Source organism: Patiria miniata, unplaced genomic scaffold (genome assembly GCF_015706575.1).
Source record: "Patiria miniata isolate m_02_andy unplaced genomic scaffold, ASM1570657v1 HiC_scaffold_9, whole genome shotgun sequence".
In the NCBI taxonomy this organism is placed as follows: Eukaryota; Metazoa; Echinodermata; class Asteroidea; order Valvatida; family Asterinidae; genus Patiria; species Patiria miniata.
In genome coordinates this window covers 21,853,195-21,866,569 of record NW_024037076.1, presented here as the reverse complement: position 1 = coordinate 21,866,569, position 13,375 = coordinate 21,853,195, and the positions used below count along the sequence as shown (strand labels likewise).

The following is a 13,375-nucleotide window of genomic DNA, read 5'->3' as shown; positions in this document are numbered from 1 at the left end:
CTGGAGCCTACTACTTTTACAAATATTTGATACTAAGAGATGTTGAAAGTTTTCATGTAACTGTATAACTTGTTTTATTTGGTCTAAATTATATGCCAGATGACAAAAATTGTAACACTAGTACAGTACAGTCCATGTTCATGTACAATAAGTATCTGAGAAGCTAGCTCAACGTCCGTCCCAAACATACATTGTACGTACCTGGCATAACACCCATGCTATGGTTGATTAAGGGTCTACCATCTATGCATAGATCCACACCACAGCTATTCATCATCAGTCACTTTTCACTGTTAGTGTTACTTTTACCGGTAGTATTAGCCAACACACACACACACACAAAGACTGTAACCTTACTAAACATGCTCAACTTCCCTACTGTAATCTGACAGCTCATGCTTGAACAACACCATGTTTAATATGCAGTTAAACAACCAATGGGCTCCATCTCATGAATATGCAGTCCAGGTGTTGAGGGTGGGACCCTGCAAAGCAGTGAGCTGTTATATTCTTGAATGGGTCTACTGGTTGAATGACACTTGGCCAAATGAAGTACACAGACAGTTTAGGCAAAGGACCAGTTCTTAAAAAAGAGGCATTTTTATTCAGCAAACGTGAATGGGAAAAGAAAGCAATGCCTATGAAAAACAGTTGAGACTGATCATGTAAAGAATTTCTACAATACTTGTTTCATAATTCCAGCAGACACAGACTGTTTCCATGCACAGTCAACGAAGGTTTCACACTCTAGCCTGAGGAACACACTAATATAAGAGATCAATCTCCCATCAATAATGTAGCTGATGACTTGGAGCAAACTAGAGTGCACCATCAACATATTAAATAGACTGCTAGCAAGTCTTTGGCAGATTGTACAATGGCTACAAATCCACAGCCTCACAGATGTAATTCAAAACTGCTTGGATTAATATAGCCATGCACTAGCAGCCCTCAACAGCGCTGCTAGCTGGCTTGTTATTAAATCTCATCCTCCAGAAGTGTCAGTGGTGGAGCATGTAACAAGATCTTGGCAGATGAAGGAGGCGATTGGGCCTGCTCTGTGCATGGTCATGACATCATGGCAAAAAGATGATGGCAATCAATACTTCCAAATGTCACTGCCAAACACTCTCCTAATGGCCATTATCAGAAAAAAGCACTCTTGTTTCTGTTACTTTGTGAATTGTGAATTTATATACCCGAATATATATACATTATCCATGATATTATGAGCAGATTTTGTCCAAGTGAAACATGTACATACCGCTACTTCATACTTTTAGTCTAATCAATTAACTCTTTATCTTTGCAATCAGTAATTCTGTTTAAGTAGCATTGTAATAATGATCTGTCCAAATACCAAACATACAGAAATACATGTAACCAGAGTCTTAACTGAATTTCTTAACATGTATTTTCTGCCCAAAAGACAAAGAACTCTACTTTTACATGTTTTGTAATACCTTGTCAGTTATTTGATTTTTACATGTAAAAGACTTATTTGAATGAAATAATAAAATATTGATCATTATCCTCATGCTCACTCAAAATGTATGTATGATTGTATTCAAGAAATTACCACAGCTAAATATCAAGGTTTGGTTGAGAGAATGCACAGTACTTATGTGTACCAGCCACGATAACAAAATGTACAGCACATTTAATCCACGAGGAAATGTACATGTAGTTGGTGTCAATAATAAAGCCAAAACATGCTTAACTTCAAAGCAGTATGACTATTAGTCCCCTTTAAATCAGTCAATAGAATGTACAATGCAACTGCGCTATGCAATGAAATATTATCTTGTCAAAGAGCCTTGTCCAAGTGTGCACTGTCCTGTTCTGAAGTCTCATACAGACGCACAGAAAAAGATAAAAGTGAAAATGCTGTTCATGACAACATCATTTGCACAGCTTTGCTTGAACAAATACATTTAGGCCTCCTTCTCTGCCTGTCTGTGCCCTGAGACTAAGGCAACCAAATTATTGATAGTAAGACTAGGTTACAAAATCATATTTGTTGGTACCCTAATTGCTATTACTTTATCAATGTCCACTACAAGTCTGGCTGTGTGTCTTATGGTGTGTTATTGTGAGTTTTTTCTGCGTCTCTGGTGAGATTCTCAACATTGTTATTCGCAAAAAAAATCAGTGCAGCTCAAAAATACAGATTCCCTGTGTAGAGCTCTCGCGAATAAAAAATATGTCGAATATTCAAATTGATCATCAAGCGAATATTATGATAGCTTTTTGCCAGTTTGAATATTCCAAAACACAACAAACTACACACATACATTGTACACACGAATGTGATGTTATTTTATTGAAAAGTTGCTGAGCTTTATTGTCAGGTGCCACTTGTATGTCGACTCTACCTTTTTTGTCAACAATGGTGAATCATTGTTTACTTCCTTTTAGCAGGTTAAAGCCCTTTACAGTAATAAAATACTTACTGCAGAACACTCCAGTGCCCCACATCGATTGCTGCATGCAAATTTTAACTGGCGCGCTATCCATGCATCTTTTTACTGGCGCAGCATGCAGTTACAGCAGGCAGTTTCAAATATCCGAATATTCGGTCAAACGCAATTTCGAATAATTGAATGCTAAATTATTCCAAATGAACAGCCCTCTCTCTGTGTCACTTTTAACATTGTCACTTGACGAAGGAAAGCTAAGTGTTAACCTCAAGAGTTAAGTGTTAACATCAAGAAGTTATTAAGGCCAAGAAAAAATTGTGTGTTTATGGTAACCCATCCTGCCTGGGTTTTTTGTTGCCAAATTTCCGACCTCAAACGTTCGATTGTCACATTTGGCCAAAAATTTAAAATAAGTTTATTTTGAAAATAAAAAAGTATTCTCTGTGTGAGTTTTTAAGCTCTGGCAGGAGCTTCTACATGTCACTTTGTGGTTGGTCGGTTTGTCGGTCAGTCAGTCGTTAGGTCTGTCCCCGGAAAATTGACCAAAAACAAGCCCTTTAAGTTTCCCATAAAATATAACTACCAATTGACCAAATGCAATGCCTTCGTCAGTAAATGCACTCTGGGGGAAAGTTTTCGGTACACACCCCTTCGTCTAGATCGATGCGCATGCGTCTCTATTTTGCACATGAAGTGAGACATTCCGGAACCGGGCCAGAGCTTATTGTGCACTCACGCTTGTTTGTGTGTTATTGGGAATTAAATCAAAAGGTTAACTAAAAGATATCCTAAAGTAAACCAAGTTAGTATAAAAGACTGACAGGGGCAATTCCAGCATTATGTAATGTCCGTGACAGAGCTGTTAAGAGCTAGAGTGAATAAACCTGAAAATGTATTTTTTTTTCAAATCTTATATATTCATCATCTAGTAATGGTCCAGGAGATTACAGACTAGGAGTTTTGGATCATTTCTCTGAATCACTAATTAGATATCATGGTTAATTGGCTATGTCAAGGACATTAAACTTCCTTTTATAATGCTGGAATTGCCAAGCTTTTACGGCTTTAGCAGATCCAATTTCTAAAACTTTTTGGAAGTGGCTCTGAAAGGAGGTTTAAAAAGGTGATGTGATGGTACCTATGTCATTTGATTTCTTTTTCAGAATTGACTAATGAAGAAATACATGTGCATGTACCCAGTAGCTTACAAGCATACCTCCAAATTGCTTTGTGTACAGTGATGTATATTATACCAGTATGTGAAACCTTCACTGAACTGTTCGGCCTGAATGTTCCATATTTACAGAAAAAACAAAGGCATGGAGTATTTCTAATTGGCTCCATAATTGGGTTGAAGTATACATGTATCTGTAGTGTAGTCAATGATTAGAGGTTAGCCAATGTTTGTTCATTTGAGCCTGCTGAGATCCCCTGGGGTGATTCAGACAATCCTAGGCCCCTACAGGAAGGATATTATTGGTCATGGTCTCATACGGTCAATCATCTACTACTACATGTACAATGTACCTTACACAAACACATAGATCTACAAACTGTTGCAAGATCACTCGGACACCCTTATGTGTTTTGTTTAGTGTACGAAACCAAAAACTTCAATCAGGAGAAAAGATGTCATGTAAATAAGAAATATTCATAAAACAAGTCAGGTGTGTTTACAAACACAAATGCCCCGCAACCGTGACTGTTCCCATGACATAACACCACTCTTTTAACATCAACTTACATGTACCTTGGTCACATGGAACGTTCATTAATTGACAGCATTAGTGTCTTCTGTAGGTTTTATATGAATTAATCCCTAATCCCTATGATCTCAGAATACAAAATTTCTATTGTTTCAGCCACTGTGACCTTGACCCTTGACCTTTCGGCCCCAAATGCAATAGGCTTCTTAGGATTACCAAGAACAATACACAAACCAAATTTGAAGTTCATATGTAAAGTATTTCTCAAGTTATCGCGCTGACAAAATTTCTATTGTTTCAGCCACTGTGACCTTGACCCTTGACCTTTCGGCCCCAAATGCAATAGGCTTCTTAGGATTACCAAGAACAATACACAGACCAAATTTGAAGTTCATATGTTAAGTATTTCTCAAGTTATCGCGCAGACAAGATTTGTCCGGACACACACACCCACACACCCACCCACGGAAGGACAAGGCGGAAACAGTATGCCCCTTCGGCTTCGCCGCGGGGCATAAAAATAGAAGTACATTTTTGTAAAGCTTGATAATCAAGAACTCCATTCAATAGGAGAAAAGATGTCATGTAAATAAGAAATATTCATAAAAAAATAGAAGTACATTTTTGTAAAGCTCGATAATCAAGAACTTGATAATCAAGAACGGTTGTTTCATCACCCCAGCATCAAGTCATCAGTCAACCGGACCCTAGTACAGCGAGCCTTTGATGTCTGCGACCGAGACAACCTCAAGCGTGAACTCGAGCACATCCAGGCGTCACTACAACGGAATGGCTACAAATCCAACCGCATCAAGATCAGCAAACCTGACCAACGGGTCTCCTCTACCCAAGGTCCTTCCAATGTATCTCCCTCAGTCACTCTTCCATACATAGGTCCAGCTTCTCATCATCTCCAACGCATCCTCCGACAAGCCGGCGTCAAGGTGTACCACTCATCAGGCAACAAGCTCCAAGGCAGCCTCCACACTCACAAGGACAAGCAGGACTCCTCTTCCAAGCCGGGAGTCTACCGCATTCCATGTGAATGCGGCAAAGTCTACATCGGGGAAACGGGTCGGAACCTTCCCACCAGGCTCAAGGAACACAGAGCACATGGACGGCGAGGAGATTTTGACAAATCGGCGATTGTCAAACATTCCCACATCAATGACCACAAAGTTGATTGGGATGCTGCTGAACTCATCGCACCGATCCAGTTCTGGCATCCAAGACGCATACGGGAAGTCATCGAGATCCGCAAGCACAACACAGTTCCGCAAGACATCGGGTTTCACCTCAACGACATCTGGCTCCCACTCCTTAAGACTGATGGGTCTCCTATACCCTAGGTCCTTACCTTCACCTTAGACTGATGGGTCTCCTATACCCTAGGTCCTTAACCTTCACCTTAGACTGATGGGTCTCCTATACCCTAGGTCCTTAACCTTCACCTTAGACTGATGGGTCTCCTATACCCTAGGTCCTTACCTTCACCTTAGACTGATGGGTCTCCTATACCCTAGGTCCTTAACCTTCACCTTAGACTGATGGGTCTCCTATACCCTAGGTCCTTAACCTCCACCTTAGACTGATGGGTCTCCTATACCCTAGGTCTTTACCTTCACCTTAGACTGATGGGTCTCCTATACCCTAGGTCCTTAACCTCCACCTTAGACTGATGGGTCTCCTATACCCTAGGTCCTTACCTTCACCTTAGACTGATGGGTCTCCTATACCCTAGGTCCTTAACCTTCACCTTAGACTGATGGGTTAACCTCCACCTTAGACTGATGGGTCTCCTATACCCTAGGTCCTCCCTCTACTGAGACTGTCACCCTACTGTTCCACTTCAGTGGGCACACCAAGCTTGCTCTAGGCTCCCAGCTACTTGGCATCCACACAGGATGCAACTTCACACTTCATCGCTTTCGCTTCTGCTACATAAGTGTCTTAGAGTTTAGGGATTCTCCTGAAGACGGTCAGAGCATACTGACCGGAACGTCGAGTTTATACCTCTGGTTCTTTTCAGAACCATTCTCTTAGTTGAGAAATTATTCGCACATGGTGTTTCCGCAAACCTTTCATTATTTAGTATCTCCACCATGCAAAGCCTTAAATCTTACTCATTCCATATGTGTTACGTATACTAGTAATTCACATGCCAAAAATGCCCTTTAACCCTAAGGCCCAAAAAAAAAGGTCTCCGGTTTCTGGTATGCGCGCGCGTCGCCGTAGCCATGCGCGTTGGCAAAATTAAAAAGTTTTTTTTTCAATGAAAGATGATGTCTCAAAACCGCCAAACTCACTGGTTTGACTGGAACCCTGCTGCTGCACAATTTCAACGTGTTTTTAGATGGGGTTATGATCGAGAATAAGCTTTATGTGGCCTTTCTGGACTCCCATATATTTGCACTAAGTTTAGTCGGGCACCATTTGCAGTCATCAGCCGACATTTGAAGCAAAAAAGTCGGGTAAAAAAAAAAAAAGCCGTGTCGCCGCACCACTTTTTTGGACAAGCTCCATACCAGAAACCGGAGACTTTTTTTTTTGGCCTAACGTATTGTACATGTAAGTACCTGAATCCATCAAAAATCCACACCCCTGTTTTGGAGGATTTCGACAGATTCAGGATACCTCCATATTGAAAAAGTTGGGGGATGTTGATGGATTCAGAATACCTCCATATACCATTATCATTTTGAAGCCATTTGATTTGATTTTTTCCCATTCAAATCAATGTAACCAAAACGAGGCTGGAGGGAAAAATATTCTGGTGCCTTTTTGCACAAAAACATTATTATTCAGTACTGTTATTGGATACAGGGAACATGACTAAAATGGTGGAAGCACGATATAGGTCTATTGAGCAGTTGGGGGACTTTGATGGATTCAGGATCTCATCAGTTAAAGGAAATGTACATCATTAGCTTTTGCTGTAATTTTCAGAAAAGAAGTATTTTGAGGGTTTACTATATAACAGATCAAATATTGTTACACTGACATGTTTGAAGTTTTGTGTTCGAAAATACTGGAAAAACCAAAAAAAACAAAATGTTCAAGTTGTCTGGTTCCCAGACTCCACTAAAGATGAAATGGATCAATTTATAGATGCAGGAAAATTGTAAGGTAATGGAACCAGTCTATAGCCCGCACCCGTTCATGAACATGTAACCAATATCAAACAAAATTTGGACTGAACAAAAATTGGTAAATTTGGAGCAGTAGTTGAAAAATAGTTAGGTTTTTCCAACGGTGGTCGGCCGACCACCGTTGGAAATTTATACAAAATACCACTTTTCTTGAAAATGACTTCACACCTGGTGCCATAATTTTACAGGATGCTTTAGACTGTCATTTACCAACATCCTAGTAAGGTATTTCGTAAAAAAATGGTAGTTTTGTTTTTTGATGTTTGCAAATGTTGTATTCCCTTTAAACTCCTTGGCTATATGTTTGGTGTGCACGAGGTATGTACATGTACTACACTGGTGGATTCTGATGGACTCAGAACATAAACATTCTTTTGCTTGACTAAATTGTGAAAAGTGGAAACACCTTGTTTGCTGTGTAAAGTTCAATGCCTTACACATCTGCTGTTTTCTTTTTAAATCCACATTATAAGTAAATTATACACATTGTACATACACACTGTCAACACTTTGATGATGGTTTTTAAGCCCGACACACACCTTTGCAATTTTACCAGTTCACCAGTTCACCAGATCATTGGGCCATCGGACATACAGATCGTAGAGGTGCGCACAATGTGTGTGGGCAGTACTCCAATTTCACCGGACGTGACATTTATATTAACCAATCAGATTCACAAAGGAAATCACATGATTCAAAATCGACTGCTGCCATTTTGTAATCATGTGACTGGTCATCATGTGACCAACTATAGAACGGAATCGGGCATGTGTGCGGGAAATGTTGCGGTCTCCGCAATGGTGAGAAAAAAAGTACCGGTGATCTGGTGAACTGGTAAATTCTGAAAGGTGTGCGATGGGCTGAACACAGATTGACTGGACACTCCTTTGCCAGTTTTGACTTATCTACTGGGTAGCTGCAACTTTTTTACAAGTATTAGTTTTGTTGTTATTCAAGCTATACATGGTGGATCTTCTATATTGAAGACTGTGGATCTCCTATATTGATTTGAGGGAAATCATAGTATGCGAATTCATCATCGAAGCCGTTGTCTTTTCAGAGCAATATACCCAACCCTTTAAAACCCTACAAGTCAGTTTCAAGTGAAGGGATATGAAGTGTATAACTGTGTCACACAGAGAGTCACTGCACAAAAACAGCACTGGGGCTCAGAGTGGTGAAACATCAACAGAATCAATCTGCCTGCTTGCTGGCCCTGAGCCTAACCACACAAAAGAATTGTGCAGGGATTTGAAGTGTTATCCAGACTTCACAGAAGATTACCTCTAGGAAATTATAACACAATTCAATGCAGCCACTTTTCCCCATTAGAGCAGCATTATTATTTTATTGCATGGGTGGGCTTATTGCAATTAATTTACTCACTCACAGTTGCCCTGATGTGCAATTGATTTATATTCTAACTGAGTGGAGGTTAAAGGGTAAAGTAAACCAAAGTGCAAGTCTACACTGATTCTGATATGAGCCACATGCTGCAACAGGGTTAAACCTTTTTTCATGTAAATCATTTTTAAGATAATTTTTAAGACCACAATTAAGGCTAGTATGACGTTATTATGCAATTTGAAAAAGTTACTAGTACTTAATGAAAAGTAACACTGAAAGGTTTTCAAACTAATATTTCAGATGACTAAATTATGACATTATACGGTATTACATGTACACTTAATGCAAGACAACAGATACTACTACGGACCAATCAAAGACACCACTAAATAAAATATACTGAGAACAAAGTGGACTGAAACCGTACAGAATAATCACATCCTCCTGAAGACAATTTGAAAAGTGATTTTGTACTGTATACACCTTAATACAAAACATGATGGTCATCGAGGGGAAAACAAAGAAATGAGAGCAAGAAATAAAGTGACTACAATGCATGGCATTGCATTCAGTTGGTCAACATTACATAGTTAGCCTTTCATTGAGTTTCAATTGCAACAAAATGCATTGTGTGCATCGTGTGCATTAATAATATTATAACCATTATTATTTAGTTAAGAGTCCACTTGATTTATTCCAAGAGAATAGAGTTACAAACTGGTGTGTCTTTGGTGATAATGCTCTTTAATGTTTTGTTCTAATACATGTAATACATGTCCTGTTGACATTGCATACTGTACATATTTTTCAAGTAACGGTAACTGTACTTTCTAATTACGGGTCACATCGTCCCAGACTGGCAAATGACTTTTCCAAATGGCCAACAATATATAATGAAACTTGTACAAGTAAATTATTCACAGTTGCAGAATGCAACTGTACATGTAAATGTTGTTTACACAATACATGTACAGGCTGACACTACTGAGCAGATAGGTGTTACACACATGTACATTGTATGTATGTAGTCATCTCCAACAGTTATTTCATCAATTATTATACATTTAAATAAATCTCACCTGATATTGTTTTTGAGATTATCACAGAAGTAGTTATGATGTTACTATGTACAAACACATTTGAGTTAGTGCCCACATATCATCACAAACTCAGAAAAACTGTGATGATGGCATCATACAGACTACATACCGGTACATGTACAAGTACATTTTCTTCACTTCTTGATTTCTGTATTTTAAAGGGTCTAGGAAGTGAAGTTTTCTTAGGAACATATTTTGTGCAACTTTCTACATGTACTCCTCTTAAATGTATGAAAACAATTTGACTTCCCTTTTGGGTTAATTGTATTAACAAGTGCACTTCTTTTATAATTTAAGATGTTCTTAGCTTTTCCGGACACATGAGGGTGCTGTTGCTGCGATGTCATTTCAGGAAGCCATTGTTCAGTTTAGGTGTTTTCTGTTCAAATTGTGAACAAAATAAATTGTTCATTGAAAACATTTGTGAGAACAGTTTGCTCATTGGCTTACAGCCATGTAATGAAACAAAAACGAATCGTAAAAGAAAAGAACATTTAGCCTACAACAGCGAAATATAAAAAATTCTGGGGTTTTTGGTGCTGAAATACTGTAACATTGAGGTTTCTGCCTGAAATAACATCACACTTAAATTGCCATGAATATGTAAGTTTACAAAATTAGCATCAAAACCAAAAAGGCACCAAAACACCTTTGAAAATGGCAAACCGGAAATTGAAAATCGGTATAATTGAATCACAAAGGTGCATTTGCAAGGATTGCATTAAGAAAGTTACATTCCATCGGCCCTTCAAGTTGCGGATGAGCTTCTGAAGAATTTTTAGCTGAGAGCCAAATAAAAAAAGATAACGTGCGTGTTTTTCACACACAAAGAAGATACCAGTAACACTAATGGCTGATTCCAAGACCTGCTGGTAAGACTTTTGCGAAACGTATTAACACAGAAGTATTTTACAAATGAATGCAAGATCTTACATGTACATGTACCTCTGACTAGAGCTGTCCAATGGACCAGAAATTTGTACTTTAGATTAAACAGTTGTTTTAATATTACAGCATTTCAAGCATACTGCAGTTAGTGATCCATAGATAATGAAAGCCACTTGTTCATACATGTACGTACATCCACCTATACATGCATCCATTGACAAAGCCAATTTTCAATAAGTTTAATACAAAATTATCAAAATGAATAGACGACGGTTGTTAACAATTTGTCCATACAATTCTTGTAATCCACTTAAAGAATTTACATATGCATGATCAATAGCTAAAGAAGAATGCAAGATTATGCATGTGTCATGTGCTTAATCCTCAATATTTGGTGGATCCTACATTTACATGTACATGTAGGGAAAAAGATGTGTCTTTCATTTAAAACTACCATTCTTAAGAATTTTGTGGTTCCACAGTAAAAAACAACTTAATACATTCCACTATGTGTCACAGATTTCAGTATCTGAGACACATTGCTTTAATTTTTGAAACCACCACCTTGGTTGCTATTAACCTCAACCGCTTAGGCCCTTTCGGCTAGGATCCATCCTTAACCCTTCAAAATCCTCCAATTGCCACCATGTAGAAATTTGGTTACAGCCTCAATCCTCCAAAATCATCCGTTATTTCTTGCATTTGTTCAGTGGAGGGGTTGACCACTTCCTCAATTCTCTAAAATCCTCCAACAATAACCGTAATACAATGTGGAATTGTCCATGATATCCAGAAGCAGTGCGGATGATATCTGGAATAATCTAGGCATTATTTATGCAACGACTATAAACAATTAACACAAGGTGCAGATTAAGACCTTGATACGGTAGTTGACACATTGCATCCTCCAAAATCAACTAGCACAAAAAATGGCACAGCCTCGAACCCCGAAATCCTCCAAAACTGCCCGATTGATTTTGGAGGATTGAGGAGGGTTAGGGTTAACCCTACTTAATTTTAAATAAAAAGTAAAGAAATTGGAAATGTTCATCTGCACGTCGTTAGATAAGAAATGGCAACTTTTTTCATCCCGGTTACGTTAGCACATCAAAGATGACTCTGATACAGAGAAATCAATCTCATAAATCAACCATCATTCAGCTGATTAAGTGTTACAATGGATTCTTATTAGTCTCTTAATAAATTGCTCTAGGACCCTGTCATAAATGTGTAATAGATTAATGTGGATACGGCAATCATCGACATACACTGTACATACATGTACAAGTAAATGTATGAGTGGATCCATTTTTGTTTTGGTCTTTAAGAGGCAGCTATGTGCAGTCAAGTGGAAGGTGCTAGTGATAGTTATATGCACTCAGTTGATACCGGTTTGAGGCTGAGTCTGCACCACTGCCATTATCCCTTGTGCATAATTGAACACTGATCAAGTTCCGTCATCCGTGAGCCTCCTACACATCAATAAGCAACGGCAATAATTCAACTCGTCATTTCACTCTTCAGGATGGAATTTCTCCCCGTAAATTTGTAATGACTGGGTCCTTGAAAATTGCAACGTGCCAGGAATGATTTGACTGCGAAAAACCATTAAAATGCAAAATGGTCACCAAGTAACAGGACTTGAACTTGGAAAGTGCATTTAATAGCCTCTTGTTGCCACACTTGATATTATTTAATATTTAAGCGATAAGTGGCTACTCCACATATCAATTAGGTTTAACACCTAGCACCAGCATATCTGAGGAGTACTAACTCAATGGTGGGGAGTACATGAGCACAATCTTGAATGTGTAGCAATTAAGGGAGGAGACACAACGGAGCCATTTTTGCATGGCCTGACACAGTGTGTTCCATCACACATGGGTCCCCTGAGACTATAATCATGCCCTTATAGTGAGCGCATAATAGTGAGGTGGTCTATCAGTCAGAAAGGATGCTTGCAAACCTACATGTGATACCGATAAACACTGGCTTCTCAGACATGAGTTAAAAATCTAGAGGTTGTGTGATTGTCTTTGTAACAAATGCAGGGTGATGGGGCATGGAACTATTTCATTTGACACTGTCTAACTCTGTGGTAAATATGTTACTAAAAACAAAAACAAGCACAGTATGAAATTCAAACTTACCTCGGTTGAAGAATTTATTAATTAGAGTTGGAGGATTTTGAAGTATTGAGGCAGTGGTCAACCCTCCTTTGAACAATTTCAAGAAATATTGTATGATTTTGGAGGATTGAGGCAGTATCCAATTTTACATGGTGGTAGTTGGGTTACTGCAGGATGGAGGATGTATCCTAGCCAAAAGCGCCTACATCGGGGGTACTAAAGGTTGATAATAAAAGTGCCTACAATTGTTTTAGACATGTACACATTTACCATGGCTTGTATGAGTACGAGTACGAGGAAAAAGTACTGGAGTAATTGTACGAGAAACTTGAAAATGTATTAGTAAGAGTACCATGAAAAAGTACATGTATAGAGTATGGGTACGTGCACATAGTACTACACCACTGGCACACTTTACAAGAAAGGAGCAAAGCTTTTCTGGATTTCATACCGATAAGGGGAGCCTTTACAGTACAGCTGACCAGAACCAATGAAATCAACTTTGGCCAATAATGCAACCAGAAACAAATGTTTTGAACCTTGGGGGAAAAAAATGGGGAAAAAAAAAAACCGCGTCACCGCACCACTTTGGGGGCAATTTCCATACCGAAAACTGGAGACTTTTTTGGGGGGCC

General features: G+C 38.8%; 1 protein-coding gene across 1 annotated transcript in view; it reads right to left on the bottom strand.

The window, feature by feature from the left end:
* Window positions 1-367, bottom strand: part of LOC119720424 (transcription factor E2-alpha-like) — a 63,625-nt gene extending 63,258 nt beyond the window's left edge. The window contains exon 1 of the mRNA XM_038190089.1: window positions 202-367. Coding sequence (XP_038046017.1) covers window positions 202-277 — 76 coding nt within the window. The 5' untranslated portion in view covers window positions 278-367. The remainder of the gene's footprint in view (window positions 1-201) is intronic.
* Window positions 368-13,375: the final 13,008 nt, after the last annotated feature.